The sequence below is a fragment of the Ostrinia nubilalis genome, chromosome 4 (genome assembly GCF_963855985.1).
Source record: "Ostrinia nubilalis chromosome 4, ilOstNubi1.1, whole genome shotgun sequence".
NCBI classification, from domain to species: Eukaryota; Metazoa; Arthropoda; class Insecta; order Lepidoptera; family Crambidae; genus Ostrinia; species Ostrinia nubilalis.
In genome coordinates this window covers 11,108,880-11,129,189 of record NC_087091.1, presented here as the reverse complement: position 1 = coordinate 11,129,189, position 20,310 = coordinate 11,108,880, and the positions used below count along the sequence as shown (strand labels likewise).

Genomic DNA, 20,310 nt, shown 5'->3' with positions numbered 1-20,310 from the left:
TGATCTGAGTGAAGCTGCCGGGCGGCCGTCGCCGGCGCGCGGATGCTGACTCCCGCGCTCGTCCCACCGTGCATCCTGATGCATTCTTCGCGCTCGTGAACGACAGTTCTTCTATTACTGGCAACGTTACAGGGTTGTGGAAAATTAAGGTATTAGCTTAGATTAGTTAAGGGACGAGCTGTCTACCAAAGAGTTGTCGCTCCAATGGAATGTGTCAGTTGGGGCCGGTGGGGCGAGTGAGAGATCCGCAGCTGGCGACGGCCGGCGGCCTACGGCGCGACTCGAGCGGATAAGCGAGCGAGCTCGGGTGCGGCGCCACACCTGAGCTAGAGGAGACGGGCTGAGGCGCGACGGCCAGCCCGCCGGTCGGGCGCGCCGGCGAGCGCGGGGGCGGCGCCTCCTCCGGCGCCGACACGCGCACTACCGGACCCCCGCGCGATTCCCCGCCGCCCGGCTTCGCTATTTCGTTGGCCCGCTTCAGAACTTGGTAGGTCTGATCCACTTCCTCCTCTGAGCATCAAATGCGGTTAGGTAAACGCCACTATACTCGGGTCACATGGTACACGACTGTTATTATGTGCGCGAGTCAGGGTAAGGATGTGTTTGTTAGTTAGTGCCCCATTCCTGCGAGTCGATCTCGCGGGTCTGTGAAGAGTTAATGTTATCGAATGTTGGACTAATGAGGGTTCACTTCGGATTGACTAATACTGTACCCTCGTCATAGAAGTTATCGAAATCATCATCGAACTCGACCGATCCTTTGAAAGAGATCTTGGTGAGTCTCTGTCCCGGCAGCCAGCCGTCTTCGACCCCTGGACACGTGAAGTTAGCTTCTGAGTGTGTTCTTTTAGCTGTTGCTTGTCTATGCATAATGTGTGTCGTAGTAAATTATTCCTTGCAAACTAGTGAGAGAGCCGTGTTCATGTTTGTAATCAATGATGTAGATTTCACTGCGTGTCAGTTGGAAAAGCCAATTGTAAAATAAATGCTTAACAATTTAGCCTGCTGAACTGAGTATTACTATAACCTCTATTTATACGTCTTATCAACTCTAAATATCTAATTTTGATAAACACAATTACCAAGAAGAAACTTACCACAACTTCTGTTGGCATGGTCTATCATCAAGTTTGTTAATTTGGATTAATAAGATCAGATAAAGACTTCTACAAAAGTTGTAAATATTGAATGGTTGTTAAGTTGGTATTAAGTTCACAATGTTGTTCAAATTTTGTGGAAGACTTACTTTCATCATCGAAGGCGGTCTCCTGGACCCTGTGAGACTCAATTTCGGAGGTGCTCTTCTGCCTGCGGAGCAGCCGGGATTTGGTCTGGCATTTGCCGACTTGTGGCATGCAGTCTGTGTGCACATTCATCTTGCAGAGTCGACATCTAAGCCCTTGTCTGGTATGACCTGTGGCAAATAAGTTACTAGTTATAATAAAGAGCAATCATCACGCACGCTACTGTGGTACTCCGGGTCTATTGAAGTTGAAATAAACTTAAATAATAAACAAACTGCTCTCTTATTATGTAGCGACTGGATAAAAAATGACATGATGGCACTAAGTTTGCCGTTTGAACCATACATAATAATATTTTGTACGATAAAGGTTCGCTATGTAAGTAACTAAGTATTTAAAACGTAACATTTACTTCTTTTATCTTCAATAATGTAGACTTGTAACATTTACTAAAAGTATTTTTGCTTAAATTAAAATTGTTGAAGCAAAATTAAGACTTTTCATTAATATGTAGAATCTAAAGCAAAACCAGCAATCTATCTAAAACTATTACAAACAATTCAACACTAAACAAACTTTTCTACATCACACAGTTTTTCTTCTCAGCATTAATTATATTAATGAAATTATTAAGTTCGCGTCGAGTGTTTCGTGCGGCCGCATTGTCCCCTGACCCGAAACATTCGGAACCGTGGATTATCGGAATTCGGGGTTCAACGGCATGAGACAAAGGTTTGTCGTGCGAATATGCCAACAGTCGGGGTTATATTTTGTCGACTACACAAAACCAATTTTTTCCACCAATAAGAACTTGACACAAAAAGCCCTGGAAACAATCCAAATTCCAGAGGCAGAAAGCGGTGAACCTAAGAAAACATTTGTACATATTGCTTATTGACACATTACTTGAACCCGAACAGTTGAAGTTCTTCTCTCAGGAAACAAAATAAAACCAAAGTAAAACTAATTTGAAACACGCTAGCATTGTTTCAATACAATTTAATTTAATGGAAAATTCGCAGACTGGTAATGAAGAAATAGTAGCTGAATTGGCTCGACAAACGAGTGAATGCGAAGGCATTTCTAGCCATTATACCTAGTTATTGTCATTCGATTTCAGCCGGCACGTACCAGGCACTGAGGTGGTAAACCCAGTTCTAGGGTTAGAAACCTTTTTGTTTTGTTCGCTTTAAAAAAAATACGGCTAGCAAAAGTAGTCTCTATTTCGATTATTATAAGCACAAACTACTCTTCAGTAACAAGAAAATCCGATTGGATTGAAACATTGAAACAAAATGTAAACTTTGAAGGATCATCCACAGACTAGAGTTCAAAAATAGAGCTATTTTTTTTTTAAGTTTACAAGTTGTATTCGACAGCATATCAAACTAGGTAGGTAGGTATAGTTACGTTTACGTTTACTTTAGTAGAAACATCGCCCTTATTACCACCATATAAGATAGGTCATGTCATAATGTCTAGCTTGATTTGCTGTCGCTCATACTTTGTCTTACCTCTAAGCACTTGCGAACAAACATCGCACGGGGTAATTTTCTTGTAGGTGTACTCTTGGAAGTTATGTGCTTCCGAATCTCCTCCGCGCATGGCCTCCCTGGCCGCTCCATTTCTCCTAAAACCATACATTTATTTACACCTCTTCCAAGATTGTCTGTCATGCTTTGCTGATACAGCAATTTGTAGAAACCAGTTTAATCAAGTAATAGTTGTACGCAAATCATTAGCATAGTTGAACAATCAATTCCAAGCAGATTGCGTATGGTGTAGTAGGTCATTTATCACCATGTAGGTACTCTACGGACTGTCACAAGCAGGGTAATACATATCACAGATATTGATCGATGACATTCAAGGTCAGGGGAGGAACGTGGATCTATCTGCGGTGTTGCGGTAATCATCCCCCCAACTGGCACAACACCTAATGACCCCGCTGATAATGGTACAAAATTGCTCGAGCTTTAACAAAACAAAATTACTTATAATTTAATATTAATAGCTCTGATTTAAGTGGATACAGTAACCGACAGTAAAACGTAAACAACATCGATTCGGTCAATACTAACAGAGGCGTAACTAAGATTTGTTGCTTTCGATAGCGGGGTCTTCTTTTCGTAAACAAAGGTTTAATTAAGGCAACAACACTACACCTCCATGAGATTGTGGTGGGTAGGTATATGATCAGACGCCCGCAAGATGAAGATTATGATCATAGATAGAGCAAGCCACACTCTCTCGAGCTAAAGAACATCTTGACCTAGACGTAGACTAGGTACCTATAGTCGGTATGGACGGTGAATAAAAAATTAAGTAGAAGGTAAACACGCGAGAACCAATAACGAATGAAACGTCCAGCTCCGGTCGTCCCTTAATAAAAAACTATTCAATTAATTAATTACGTTAGCCTAATTTATTTAAAGGTGTGGTGTGAGGACGCGGAAACATTTTCCTAGTTACGCCTGTGATAGTAAACCATGCTAGATACAGATAAGCGGTAAAGCATTTTGTAACCGAGATAGTAACTAAGCTCCTTTTAAATAGTTTGAGTAGTGCGTTGCTGTAGGAAAGGCTCTACAAAAAGCAGTGTAATACGTAGAGCAGTCTCCACACTGATTTTCAAACATGCTAAGGGTACTACATGGAAGTATGAGTAGAAGAGTTCGTCAAGAAGGAGGGTTCACATTTACCAAAGGCGTATACCTACAGGGCACAGTTACCTCATGGCCATTACCGTCGACACCGCGTGGTACATTTGATTTTTTCTTTATTGATGCAAGAAGAGAGAAACATCAAAATGAACATGACATGATGAGATCAGTGATCATTGTTTATCAAACAATGAATTTGCACGAACCTGTGATGGTCCTGCATCCAGTTTTTGATTCCAGTCAGTAAAGTTTGATATTCAAATTATTAATTAGTAATTGTTAATTCTCTGAAATTCCCAAATTCTACTTCCATTTCTGAACAATTTATCATCCATCTGGTGATGAGCAGAAGTGGCAGAAGAAACAGTCTCCTTCTTCAGCTCTGTCTATTGCAGGAAGAATATTTTGATGCACTCTACCTACTCATACTTACCTACTTTGAAAGTTTTTCTTTTCACAAGTATATTCTTAATCTGATTTGAACTAATGCACAGACAGTTCAAAACAAAAGAATCTTAGAGAGTGATTCTCCAAATGTCAATTACTGACTGGAATTAAAAACTAGAGCTTGTCTGTTGGTGTGACGCTAGTTATTTGTATTTAACATTGCAAAGGTCATCACAGATTACTGATTAATAGGTGTAAGTAGTTCACAAATGTATGTCAATAATGGATTAATTAAGTATTATTGCTGGTGAATAACTTACACCTTAAGCAAAAACGAACTCTATTTGTACATTAGAATGAGATTTGAACAAAAATTAAAAGCGTCGAATAATATTGAATGAAGAAACTTGAGTCAGTAATAATTTAGGGTTTATTTTAATTTTATTAATACAATTTAATAATGTGTTTATCTATACATTTGTCTATAATTTCAGAAAAGATCTGTTTAATGACTTAATTTGATTTCAAAGCCTTGAAGGTTACTAGAACGTCCTTTTGATTCGACTATTCACCCTATTTATAATCTGGAACTGTATTCATATTTCCAGAGATAAAAAAGTGTCAAATTATTACTTATGCGCCTTTCAGTCTCATTGAATTCTGAACAAGCACTGAATTTCCAACTGCTGTGTGCATCTCGTTATCTGGAGTCTATTATTTACGAAGAGCGCTTCAGTTCTCGGATTTGAATACAGTTCTTGTATTATATTATTATGAAAGAAAGTTTCCTCCGGCTGCTTTAGGTCAAGAAGTTTTTGGCACGGACTTCACAATGTAAGTTATCGTTACTGAACATTTTGAAAGCATTGTAAGTAACTAATGTAAAAGTGCCTGCAATTGAAATGCATAAATCTTTTCAATCATCTTTTTTTAAGCAAGTAGGAATAAGTTTTTTAAACTATTAGCTAAAAATACACTCCGATATTGCGTTATTAGTAAGTAGGTGAGTGACGTACTTTATTTTATAAACAATTAAAGCTAATATTAGAATTTATAAACAAAAAATACTCTAAATTCAAAGTAATAATAGGGGGAGATTTCAACATAAATATTTTAGAAAACAACTTAAAAACTAATCAGTTTCTGGATTTCATGTTAGAATACAAATTATCACAATATATACAACATCCAACTCGCATCTCTCTCACTGTCTCAACATGTCTAGATCTAATATTTACAAACTTTAATGACGGAAAGTTTTATACAACGGTTGAAGAACTGGGTTTCTCAGATCACAGCGGTACGATAATCCATCTAGAAATACCTACCCGAAGTAAACAAACAATCTGGTTCACAAAAAAAAGATTTTACAATGCAAAAAATATGGAACAGTTTAAATCAAAACTAAATAAAATAAATTGGAGAGAAATAATACTACCAAATAGAAATATAAACGAAAACTACAAAATGTTTAATCAAACTCTTATAAATATTTTAAATGAATGCATACCATAACATAAAATAAAACTTAAAACTAAACTGAAAAAATTTTGGTTAACAGTCGGTATCAAATTATCTTGTCAAAACAAAAGACTGCTAAAAATACTTACACTAAAAACAAATAACCCAATAATCAAACAATATTATAAAAAATATGAAAAAACATTAAAAAAAACAGTAGCAGTTGCAAAAAAATTACATTATAAAAAGTTAATTTTAAAATCGGATAATAAAGTGAAAACAATTTGGAATGTGATAAAAAGGAATACTAACAAATTATTTAAAAAAGAAAAACAAAACTTAAAACTAGAAACAGAACAAAAAATTATTTCTGACCCTAAACAAATAGCAAACTATTTCAATCACTTTTTCGCTTCCATCGGAGAGCAGAAAAATAATATTCAACATACCAATAATTACCCAAAAGCTATTCAGGAGATCCATGCCACCGAAAATACAATGTATCTAAGTCCGACTGAACCTCGTGAAATTAACTCTATACTTAGAAACCTTAAAAGTAAAAAGAGTCATGGAATAGACGAACTCCCACCCATCTTATTTAAATATTGTGCTGATGAACTAACATATCCTCTTTATACTCTAATAAATCAATCTTTTGAGGAAGGCGTCGTACCCACAGACTTGAAACAGGCCATAATAAAACCAATACATAAGAAAAATTCAAAACTAGATCCAAGTAATTACCGTCCCATAGCTCTACTACCTACAGCCTCCAAGATTTTTGAAAAAACTATATGTAAGCGCATATACTCATTCTGCGAAAAATATAAAATATTCGACGAGTGTCAGAACGGCTTTCGTAAACATAAATCGACAACTTTAGCAGTTTATAAATATATTCAAGAAGCTCTCAATATTATCAACTCAAAACAATATGCAATAGGAATTTTGATAGATATGACGAAAGCCTACGATAAAGTGCAATTTAAAATTCTGTTAGATAAATTATACAAGGTAGGTGTACGCGGTAATGCTCACGAGTGGCTTAGTTCATACTTATCGGAAAGAAGATAAATAGTAGAAATCGAATTTTTCAATAAAAACTCCAACATGATAGAAAATATCCAATCAGAAAACATAGATTTGTACGCCTCTATTCCCCAAGGCAGTGTGATTGGATGTTTATTATTTCTTATCTATATTAACGATCTACCTAAAATCATAGATAAACCTAGCGTTTTATATGCAGATGATATATCTATACTTCTCCCTTATAAAACAAATACAAATTTAAACCAAAATTTAGAATCTATACTAACCAAGACCGTTAACTGGATGAGCATGCACAATCTTGAAATAAATTTTCTTAAAACAAAATTAATATCTTTCCACCCATATCAAAAACAATCTTTAAACATAAATTTTACCTTCGAAGGGACGCAGCTGGAAGTGGTTGACGAGTTTAATTTGCTTGGTCTAACAATAGATACCCACCTTAATTGGAAACCCCACGTGAAAAAAGTAAGAGGCAAAATATCCTGTTTCTCATACGCCCTCCGTGAAATTAAAAAGACTACAGACCTACCCACAGCTTTAACCACCTACTATGCATACGCTTACTCATGGTTCTCCTACGGAATAATAAAGCCTACGATAGAGTGCAATTTAAAATTCTGTTAGATAAATTATACAAGGTAGGTGTACGCGGTAATGCTCACGAGTGGCTTAGTTCATACTTATCGGAAAGAAGATAAATAGTAGAAATCGAATTTTTCAATAAAAACTCCAACATGATAGAAAATATCCAATCAGAAAACATAGATTTGTACGCCTCTATTCCCCAAGGCAGTGTGATTGGATGTTTATTATTTCTTATCTATATTAACGATCTACCTAAAATCATAGATAAACCTAGCGTTTTATATGCAGATGATATATCTATACTTCTCCCTTATAAAACAAATACAAATTTAAACCAAAATTTAGAATCTATACTAACCAAGACCGTTAACTGGATGAGCATGCACAATCTTGAAATAAATTTTCTTAAAACAAAATTAATATCTTTCCACCCATATCAAAAACAATCTTTAAACATAAATTTTACCTTCGAAGGGACGCAGCTGGAAGTGGTTGACGAGTTTAATTTGCTTGGTCTAACAATAGATACCCACCTTAATTGGAAACCCCACGTGAAAAAAGTAAGAGGCAAAATATCCTGTTTCTCATACGCCCTCCGTGAAATTAAAAAGACTACAGACCTACCCACAGCTTTAACCACCTACTATGCATACGCTTACTCATGGTTCTCCTACGGAATAATACTATGGGGAAATAGCACTGACGCACCTACAATTTTTACCCTACAGAAAAAATTAATAAGAATACTAGTAAACATAGAACAAACAGACTCTTGTAAACCCCATTTTTAAGCACTTAACATTTTAACTTTACCATGTATTTACATATTGGAAATCTGCAAATTTGTCCTGAAATATCCTGATTTCTATACAAAACGAGGAAATATCCAAACCACACACCAACTTAGACACAAAAATAAACTAAACTTACCCTATTCCAAAATGACGATGTTCTCCTCTGGCCCCCTAGTAATGTCTATAAAAATATTTAATAAACTACCTAACTTTCTAAAGAACGAAACCAAAACAAACATCTTTATTAAAAAACTAAAACTCTTTCTCATTGACAAAACTTATTATAGCATTAAGGAATACTTAGAGGATAGATTTTAAACCAATACAATATAATGAAAGTAAATGAATATATAAATAAATAAGTAAGTAGTGTTGTGCAATAATTCTGAATAATGTAGACTGAATAATATTTATTTAAAAATAATCTAAGTACAAAATTAATAATATGTTATATGTAATAGTCATACCAATTATTAAATTAATTGTATACCTATTGTGATAAATAATTAATAACTAATAATATAATTAATAATATAATTGAATTAATTAAATATTTATAAATTCTTCCCCTCTCTTAGAATGCTGTGCCCGACAGGGTCCATAATTGTATCTTATAAAACCATACATACCACCTCTGTAACATTATGGATGCAATAAAGAATTGAGTATTGAGTATTGAGCCAAATCATTATGTACCCAAAGAAGGTATTAAAACCTTACGCACCGACCTAACAAGATCAAACTGTCGCGAACCTAATATTAATTGTATGTTCATTTTAATAAGTAAGATTACCAATAGGACATACGCTGAAAGCCTTATTAGTGCAGGTATTTGCTCGTTAATCCCATTTGTCACCGTAATCTAAAGTCGCATAATGTTCTTATGTAATTACTAAGGTCGGAATATCTGGATGATTATTCCTGAATGTAATTGGAGATTGTTAAATCTAGCTCTGTTTTCTTCTTATAGGTTTTATTTATTTATTAAATGATTGATTGAAATGTTGGATGTTAATATCAAAAATCATAATATCAAAGTCCTGATGTATCACGTCATTTAAGTATCAAGTGCAACCTCAGATCATAGTGCAACCTTATCATACTCGTATTTATAATCGGGCCCAACCAACCAACTCGATGGACAATTCTCACGAAAGTTATTGAAAGTTATCTTAGAAAATGTCCAACAATAAAGACTATAATGCCTTTAATTTTATAGGTTTGTTAATACGGCGAAGGCGTAGTTGATGTTTAGAAAGCTGAGCGTTAGTTTTCTGTCCCAAGGGCATTATAGATTTCTGTTAGATTTTTCTCTATCCTTCAGTTCCTTGAACAATGTTTTTTCTTGAAATCTTTTAAGTAAACACGTGCGTCAAGACGATATCGTCTCAGTATACTTACTAGTAAATAAGCTTTAAAAGTTATCTCTAATCATAAAATTCTCGTGTCACAGTGTTTGTAACAAAACTCCTCCACAATGGCTTGACCGATTCTTGGGAAATTTTGTGTGTACCTACTATTCAGTAGGTCTGAGAATAGGACGCAAACAATTTAAACATACCCTTAGGTATAAAACAACTTCTGCTGGGTCAGCAGTAATACAAAATAAAAGTTACCTAATTTAAGTAGTGAGTGAAGTAGTGGTTCGCATCTATGAGGATATTGCCTAAATGTACGAACCTATACCACCTTGTTCAATCAAGGGTAACAAGCTTTGTTACATGTAGGTATCACGAGTTGTTACATGTATCACAACGACGATACGAAGCCTAACAATGAGTAAACCCCAAAGTGTAATCAGTCGTAAAAGCAATCAAAAAATATCTTGCCATTTCAAATTCCGTTTTCGTAATTTGTAAGACTGATAATAAACAAGTTGATACCTAGCTGCTTATTAGACAACCTGATTTTTGTTTGAAATCGTTTCTAAGAAATGTTTTTCGACTTAAACATAATAAATAGCTGAATTTGAAATACAGGTAAGTTCTTAAACTCATTAGCATATTATAATACACAAGTTACCTACTTGTTACACATACATTAAGTGGATACAGGTAAGGCTTCGTATTATTATGTAGAAATTCATCAGGCAAGTTTACCTATAACTTTCACCTAGTACCTAGTACTTTAACTGATCGATACTACAGAAAAGGTCTACTTCAAAATACATACATAAGTCGAACAAAAAAATGCTTAAGAGTAGGCGCACACCGTTGATTTTTAGTTGGCCGATAGTTGTGCCCGATTTCAAATTGTATGAAGAATCGGCCAAATCGAATCGGCGTAGTGTGCGCACTCCTATACATGCCCATACTGATCAACTACCCGACTAAACTATCGGCCGACAAAAAATCAACGGTGTGCGCCTACTCTTAAACTCCATCCAGTTTAGATATCGCCCATATTCTCAAACATTAATATGAGGTCTCACAGTGCGCGTGGACGCACAGGATCACACATGAACCAATCACAGAGCTCTATTCAACGCTGTGCGTTCAATTTGCTGCTTCACTTAAGCAAGCATCTTTTGTGAATACGGGCGTATGTCCTGTGATTGTTCATAGATAATATTAAAATGCTAGAAGTTTTGAGCTTCATACTGTTCGTTAGTTTGTAAAATATGTCGCATGCACGATCCCTCATAAAAGCTATCTGCTTACAGGTTGTTAACGAGAAAAGTAATTGTATTAAATCTGTCAGGTTTTAACGTTAAATATAAACTGGATATTTGGTGCACATGCCCTCGCCGGCGTTCTTCCGCTCCGTGGTTTATATGTCAAGGCCCACGCAAACACCGTGATGCCCGTTGCCAGGATGTAATCACGTTGCAATGCTACAGTGTTGTTAACGGTCGATAGATGTATCGAAATAAATAGAACTTAGTTCACTTTTTTTTTTTTACTTTACTTCTTTTGAGGCTTTTATTTTATCCACATGGACATGACTTATGTGAAGACTCACGCAAACACCGTGATGCCCGCCGCGATGTAATCACGTTGCAGTGCAACAGTGTTGTCAATTAACGGTCGATAATATGTATCAACAAAATGGATAGAATTGCCCCTTTTTTTAAAATAATTTTTGTTGTGTTTAGAAACGACTGGTTCGTAACTATTTAGCTTGAAATCAATATTTCCTGAGATAAGCATCAGAAAAAAACTTATTTACAGGATAAAAGCTTTTTCAGAAAACATTTAATAAAATTACCTCATAGATAATGGCCTAAACCTGATATCATTGGTAGTTCAATCAAGCTACGATTTAAAAGAAAACAAACAAATTACTGAAGGTATACGAAATTTCTTAAATCTCAGAGATTCTTTGAGCATCAGATTACTTACGGCCTATTATTTTTGCTCAGCGATTTTCTTTTTGGCAATAACTAATTCTAACATCAACTATCTTGTACAACTATTTGATTATACCTACTTCAAAATGTTAAGTTACAAACGACAGCTGGCAAAAGTTTAAGTCGTATTTTAGCTACATTTTGATGCGATGTCGTGCAAATACTCGTAGTATAATACAAAGTAACGATTTAAAATGGCTTGCTGGCTGACTTTAATTTATTGTGTTGTTAACTTGCAACGACTTGGACTCGAATAAAAACATTGCTACTGAAATCGTGAGGTGAATGAATCGTTAAAGAATGTACGAGCACTTTTTATCGAGACAATAAATCAATGAAACATAACTTGTGAGAGACGAACATAAATAAATAGTATCTCCAGAAAATAGTTCACTTTATTTTGTGGCATTGTAGGAACCTTCATAGGTACTTATTTATTGGAGAATTTTAGGTTCAACGTTTTTTCAATCTATCGAGAAACATAAGATTTAAAACTTTATGCCTTCTCTATCAGCCAGCCTTATAAAAGTGTGAGACTTATCTAAAAGCTGTCTAGGTTATTCAAGACAACTTTGTTGTTGTAAACACAGTAAATTTCATATAATATTCATCAGGAAAAAGGTTGCCGCGAAATAAGGTTAGCCTATAAAACGTGCTTCGGAAACTGCACAGCCAGCTTTAAACTTAGTTTCAGCTGGGAAAGTGCAGTCGACTTACCCTAAATACATACCTATGAAACTTAATTTTATAAGTTTCAAAATACCGGGTGTAAGGGAAGAAGAAGGGAATATAATTCTAATTTCTTTTTTGGAAATGAAATATTTTCGTCCCTATATTATCGACGATTTGCTTGTCTTAATTTACTTTTCCATTCATCAGTTATAATATTATGTAGTTATTTAGGATACCTACTTACGTTACATACTTTTAAAAATCTCCACAAAGCAAATGTTGGTTATTAGTAAAAAAAAACCCATCATAGCGCAATTAATTACCACACCAAATCACTTTGGCACTACGATGTGTTTCATAACGGTGAAACTGAATTAAAATGCATGTGCAAAATATTCATGCAGTTAACTGAAACTTCTATTCCTTTAGCAACCGGGCTTAAACTCAGACTTTTGAGTAACCTTAAAGCTTTGTTCGATTAGCGTCAAGTTCATTGTTGAGTCACACGTTTCCAGCGATAAATCACTACAAATCATTTCAATAATAGCGTTTGAATAAAGTTGCATTAATTGATGTGGAATGGATTAAAAGGTTAAAAGACTCATTTCTTCATTGGTAACGGTTGTTGTGGGGGTTGTACGTACTTGTCTGGTGGAGCGGCGTGGGGTGGGGGGGCGCTAGGCGGTTTCAGGCTACGGAATGCCTTCAGCCACTTATTCTTCATGCTACCCGCAGATGATGACGAAAGCTTGCGATCAACAGCAGCACCGCTATCTGCTTTCGCTGCAAACAGCTCTCTCTGTGAAAGAAAAGAGATGGTTTTCAGTTTGCATTTATAGAGAATCATCTTAGACTATTCTGAAAAACTAGAATCCTGAAATACCGTAAGTTCAAAAGAAAAAGTTCCATCACTGCCACGTCCATGACATTATCCAATAAGTATGTATTAGGTTGGCTTAAAGAGACATCAACAAAGTATAAATCTACCCTTGCTACGAAAGGAATTTGGGGTTCGATTCCAGAATCCAGCTCAAAATATTTCTGCAATCCACGTTACAGGAATTAAGCCTCCGCATAAGGATTATCTCCATCTGAGTTAGTCGCGTAAAATAAACAGATAAAAGAAAAAATGTGTTCTTGAAAATCGTTTATGTAAAATCTGACGTAGGTACGACTAACGCTACTGTCTTCGAAGAATCGTAATGTAATTAAATGAATATTATTCTTACGAGTGTAGAACACAAAGCGAGTGTTCTATTCTACGAATACGTTGGGGAAGTCATCACTGTCGCATCTCGGATGTTTTATTCGCAATAAAGTCCGTCCGAATCTCTACATTGTACTAGAATTCATCAAATTAATTTCGAATTCTTATTTAACTGTGCTAATTAAACATTTTATCATCCTCGTTGAACTTTAACGTGATTTTGATTCCAAGTAAACTTGGTCAAAGTTATAAAAAAAACAATCACCTTTTATTGAACGCTGTAGAAACAATTATTAAACCCAAATTCAGGGTAGGAAAACGAATTAAGCAATGAGCAATAAAGTATTATTTATTGTATTATAAAGAAATGGGAAAATATCGACACGAAAGATACGAAAGGTGAAAGGTTTTCTTTCCTTACGTTATTTTATTATCTCCTACTTACTTGTTTTTTTATTTATTGGAGATTTGCTGCCAAGATTTATTGAGAAGAAATAAAAGGTTGACGTTGGTTAGCTCGTCTACAAATTAGTTTTGTTCTCGGCCTTCAACTAGTTACTAAGAAGGAACTTTACTAGAAAACAGTATCAGCTTAGTAAAGGAAAAACATTTCAATCTATTAGGTAGGTACGTTGGGATTTATTTACCTTTATTCGTTCAGCAAACAATGTAAATCCATGCATATTAATTTGAGATAAACTAGAATATTTTTGTTTACGTTTGCCGCCAGTTGAAGTAAACAAACATTTGTTCAACAGATGGGAATCGAATCAACTGTGAATAATAGGGGTTGGACCTGACTAATAAAGTTGTTATTAGACAAACTTATGACGTTTTGGTGTCGATGCCATTATCACGGACGACCTAACAAAGGTCGTAGGGTGTCACAAAATACTTGCAACTGTGAATGATTTTAAAGACAGTCTGAAAACCAGTGAGATTTCAAGGAAGCAGACGTTTGCCAAATGATTGACGATTAAAAAGAAGTTGAAGCTGGCTTTAAATGTAATTTTTCTATAATCCAACACAAAAGGTACAAAATCTACACTTCTGATAGAGATACCTAGCGCCTCTATCATCTAAAATTACCATGAACAAATTATACGCCAATTACAATTACTCTTCTTGTAGAACGGGCACATTATTTGAATAAAAAACTGAAGATCCTAAAGCGATAATGGTGTGACAAGCGTAATCACCATGAAATTAGAGAGAAGGGCTCGGGCCAAATTGCCTGATAAGGTGTGAAAATCTAAGAGCACCTTGTCACTTCTAATATTTTATAGTCAAAATCGTACCTAAACGACAGTGACAGCATGGAAATCGTTGAGTTCCACTCTAATTTGCAACTTAGTAATTTAGCTGAGACATCCCTTACAATGTAGATTAATTTTAACATTATTGTACAGATGCTGTACTTGGAATGAGTCTGTCTGTAACAGTTGTGAACCCAGTTGCCCAGTTGTCCTAATTATTTTAATATTGAAACTGTATTAACTAGATATTTGCATTTAATTGGTAAGTAAATTAAACAAAAACGGTCGTTTGTGAATATTATTTTGTCTAAAACACGATAAATATAATCGAGAATTTGTACCCAGAATCTACGTAGACAAATAATAATCTAAAATTTTTTTTAGTCAAATTCAAGTACCTACCCACCATTATCGATGAAATACGAAAACATTCTTTATATCGCTACTTAAGTATTCATTAGACGTATTATTTACAAGTGGGTAAATCATTATGTATAAAGCGAACAAAATGCTGCGAAAAAACATGAAAGAGGATTTAAATATTCCGAACGACGTGTCTTCAAGATACATGATAGCGTCGCACGATTTTTCAAGCTGACCCTGAGCAAAGAGAAAATAAAATGATAAACTTATTTTATTCACATTATGGATGGAAGTTAACTTTGATATGCGTAGTTATAAAAAACATGATTTAATTTTTCACACCTAGAGCACTTCGACACTCAATTTTTAGCCTATAACCTACCTACCTACTAAATTTTCAGCAAATACCTACCTACCTACTTAGATCCTTTTTAATTTTCTTTCAGCAAGTTAAAAGATGATGACGGCCTCTAAAGTAGGTAAGTAAAATGTAAGTAAAGTGCTATTGCTACAAAAATGTAAAGCTTGATGTGCTATCGACTGTACCATAGCGTTTAGTATTGTTGATAAAATCAAATCGAGCCACAGATTACTTACCTAATAGCTAAATAATCAGAGCCCTGTCAGGGCAAATAATGGTTTCGTGTTGTTACTCGTGTGTTTTGGGTATTTCTAATCAATTATGAACGTCGGCCAAGGTTTCGTTTCACGCAAATGAATCCAAGATAAATTACTAACCTGCGTAGAGACATCGGTGCTATGACTTTCGTAGAAAATTAGTACCAAAAGGTTTTTTACTAACGGCGGCAAATTAAAGTAAGCACTATGGCGTGGTGGTGGACTTCTACCAACAAGGTGGACTGACGACATCGTATTTAAAGGTAGCAGGAAGGCGCTGGACGCAGGCCGCTACCAACCGGGCAACATGGAAAGCATACTTAATTATGATCCTATGGGGAGGCCTATGTTCAGCAGTCGACGTCTTATGGCTGAGAGAATGATGATGATGATGACAATGGCATATTATTTTATTGTAATAGGTACTTAGCTGTTATTTTGCAACAAAAATGTAGAGTCTAATGTGCTATCGACTGTGGATTAACTATCACAGCGAAGTTCAAGGTTTGTTCAGTAATGATAAAACACTTTTATTACAAAATAAGTTTTGTTGCTCACATTTTTTCAGAAGTCGATTGTACTTTGAAATACCTAGTAAAGCATAAACTTATGACTAAAATTTTTCACACTTATAAACCTAATTCACAGTTTTAATAAAGCCAGATTCAGAATAAACTAAGTTAGCAGTAAGAATTGACACAAATCCTATGACTTTACATAAATCCTAAAGATCATTACTTATAGTCTTAAAGATAATGAATTTAAGAACACAGTTTAATATTTTTCGAAAGCTCGTCGGCAATAAGATAGATTAAAAATTATACTGCAGGCTATTCGGAGTAAAAAATCAATCAAGGTTGATTTGGTCCATGATAATATTTATCTAACTACCTATAGACCATTATCATTATTATTGGTTACTTATTATTATCAGCCCAGTAGTAATAAGTAAGCAATACCTAATGATAATAACCACTTTGGTTACTATGCTTAAATTAGACACAAAAATAATAAAAGTAAGTAGTGTTTGATGTCTCACAAAATATTAACCTTGAAGCAGTAAGGGCGGACATTATGGTCAATCATTTAGAAAGTTTTCAATGCTATTAATGTTGTTTTCATATTTATTTTCTTTTGATATACAGTCAAAAGTACACCTAGTAGGTGCATGGTAAAGAAAAAAGAGAAAATAAATAATTAATGGAGTTGATTCCATATTTATCAGACAGGATTCGATGTTTGAAATTAATTTTTTATGTTGTTTTGTTCTCAATTTGGATTGGTTATTTTATTTGTTTGCCGATAGGTGGCATCACATGTTCGAGTTTAGAATTTGTAGATCGCGGTGTCTGTGTTTTATGTCAGTTTGCAGTTTAGTGATTCAGGATGTAGAGTATACCGATATCGATCTTCTGAACTTAACTGACACAAGCACATACAGTAGTTCTCACATAGAATCTCGAATATAAAGAATATCGTTTCGCTGAGCCAGGCGCTTGGAGACTGTAAGATGCAAATTAAGTCATTTACATGCCTTTCGTTCGACAAACCTTTCGTAACTTTCGGGAAACTTCAAATTTTTATTTTCTGTATAAAGAGCTCTGAAGGTAGGCATCTCACGGTAAAAAATAATTTGGTTGTTATTGAAATAGCTTCCTAACTTCCGAGTAACGAAATTTAATCAACTCGGTAACGAAACCGTGAACTTGACAGTCCATGAATATATTTTGTAAACAAAACAATCAAAGCCAGTGAACCATTCAAATAGTGGTTGCTAAATGGTTATAATAACGGCTGAATATCTGAATTTTAAGTACTTAATCGAAATAAAGTTGGGTTGTTTTCTGGTTTATATTCAAAACTCAAATTAGGTCAATATTATGAAACGTTGCTTGTCAGCAATATTAAGATCAGCTGTTAGAAAATTAGACTTCTGTTAAAACGACAAGACAGCAGTACCTACTTACTTTCATAGATTAATGTTGTACCTATCAGTGACAAAACCATATTATGAGGCATTTGTAGCAATTAATACTTTTTAGATAATAAAAATCAACTCAGGGGCAATCTATCCACTAAACTTATCAAAATATCCGACAACAGTGACAGAGTTTCTTGCGCTTATAGAAAAAGCTTGAAGAGTCCTGAAAAAATTACCAGCAAACACGTGTTATAAAACAAAACCGAATTGACTAGACAAGTATTTACTATTACTATTGCTAAGCCAAATTAATTATTCCTTCAAATATTTATTAATATAATAGAACTGGTCATGAAAACCTTGAATCAATATTTTACGAAGTTTACAGTGTTCACACACACATAAATTATTTCGACTGTGTAATTTCGACCCGTAAATTAAAGGTTACGAAGTTCTGACAAGAATTTGATCTTATTGTTATTTTAAAATCACCGAACTTGACACTGTTTTGAAAGTCAATACACATTACTTGGGCTACTAACGATGTAACTTGCAATACAAATCTCTACTAATATTATAAATGCGAAAGTAACTCTGTCTGTCTGTGTCGCTTTCACACCTAAACCACAGAACCGATTTATGGCATAGAGATAGGAGTCCCAGGAAAGGACATAATATGATAGTTTTTATCCCAGTTTTTGACAGACAAAATTTCACTCGAGCGAAGACGCGGGCGGAAAGCTAGTTACAAGATAAATCTTTCTTTTGCCTCTATACCTATATTGGAACCTAACACATGACAGAAATACCTACTTACAGTCAGCGTCAAATAGTTCGTGGCTAAAAGTTGACCACACAACCTTATTCCAATTGGAACAAAGAGGTGTTGCGAAGTTTCTAGCTAGCTACCTACTTTGGGTGTTAGGAACTAAGTATTGGACGCTGACTGCTATAGCTATGTTGTTCATATTTCTCGTGCAGACCTCATTCCATCGCACGATAAAGGTAAAATCAAACGGTGTAGTCACGTGTAGCGCAATCGAAGCGTACCGCTTAGGGCCTAACCAACCGTTCGCGTGAGCTTTTACTCGGATTTTTCACGTTAGCATTTTTTGTTCAAGCACGTACAGATTACAGCCAGATTTATAACTATTTACGTTTGTACTTTGAGTCTCATTCGTGTAAGTATTTATTTACCTGAAGCAAACTAATTCATTAAAAGGTTAGGTGTTAAGTTTGCTTAAAAAGTTGGTGTCAGCGCATAATTTTGGCTGTGTTGCATTTTTATGAATAGCAACGAGTACCTTTAAACGTTTTACTAAACAAAAAGAATCTTTGACTATCCCTATCGGTCAATAAACTTTAAAACGTCTTTGATAAGACGACAACGGTCTATGACGGTCAAAATTCAATGTTCATTTTCATATTGTCGTGATTTCAGTGTTAATTTTCATTTCAGAATACATAGTAGGGAATTTAGTGCAATGATTTGTATGGAGACCCCTCCACTTTGGTATAGAAGGCTCATTTTTGCAACAGTGGTTCTTTGGGTGCTCCTGAGTGGATTTCCGTCGGTAGACATCGGGAGCCCCCCCTGTGATAGCAGTGGGAGGGGGGGCAAGTTTCCTTCCGCCGCGCTTCACTTTAAGGCCCATATCTTCAAAACTATGGGTATTAGGGCAAGTGTGGTATCATTTTCGGATAATTAAAGGATGTCGAATTTATTTCTAGAACAAATTTTTTGCCTTTCCATACAAAAAATTAGAAATATTGAGTAAAATTCACAAAAACCAAAAAGTATTTTTTTTAAATAAACGTCGTTTACTTTTAAACCACTGGAGATAATCTAATAAAAAAAATATGACCTGAAAGCTAAATTTATCAGGATTATAAAAATATAACATTGTATGGTACTTTTTTCGCAAAAAGTAGGTGAAAAAAATTTTTTCTTCAGGACAGCGGGCGAATTTTTATTGCGCATCGGAAAAAAAAAATTATTTTATCCATGAATTCATACTATTTGGTTCATAAGCAAGCAAGGATTATTATTTTAGAATTTATTTAGAGTTGCTGGCACATCAATCTACCATAATTTGTATTTTTTCGTCAATTGATTTTGAACTCTATGTGTGAGACATAAGGTTGAAAATAGCTTAAATACATTTTAATATTGAAAATATCATAAGAAGAAAGCACTAAATAAAGAACTTTAATTTGTCTAAACGTTTTATTGATTATTATTATTTTAATTAACACTTTTATTTCTACATACTATTGTACCTGTGATTTAACGGAAAGGTAAGTGTGAGGAAAATGAGGTTTCACAATCATAGTACGGGAGATATTTTTAGCACAAAGGTTACGGCTGTGACATTTTTAGTTGTTTTTTTCAGACAGCACCAGCTTCTGCACTACTTCTTGCACTTACATCTCACCATTTCCAGACAAGCCTCGGCAGCTACGGGCAAACCGGTCCATGTAGGCTCCATCTTGCTATCGACTCTGGTCCACCCCCAACCAGTCGGGTAAAGGGAAGACTCGAGTCGGTTGCTTGCACCTGATCCTATACGCGAATCCCTTGATATACTGCCAGTAGCCAAGGCTGATACAAAGCTGCTGCTGCTGTCTGGGTTATCTTATGTAGGGCCTAAGCTAAGCTAAGCTAGGTCTAAGCGTAGTCCACAGCGACCCATTAGGATCTTTATGCTCCATTTTTTTATTCCCTATCATCCAA

General features: G+C 35.1%; 1 protein-coding gene across 1 annotated transcript in view; it reads right to left on the bottom strand.

The window, feature by feature from the left end:
* The window catches only part of LOC135071096 (uncharacterized), a 177,857-nt gene that overhangs the window by 10,977 nt on the left and 146,570 nt on the right, over positions 1-20,310 (bottom strand). The window contains exons 11-13 of the mRNA XM_063964856.1: positions 12,856-13,010; positions 2,759-2,874; positions 1,247-1,414 (exon numbers count right to left, since the gene is read on the bottom strand). Of these exons, the coding sequence (XP_063820926.1) occupies positions 1,247-1,414; positions 2,759-2,874; positions 12,856-13,010 (439 nt within the window). The remainder of the gene's footprint in view (positions 1-1,246; positions 1,415-2,758; positions 2,875-12,855; positions 13,011-20,310) is intronic.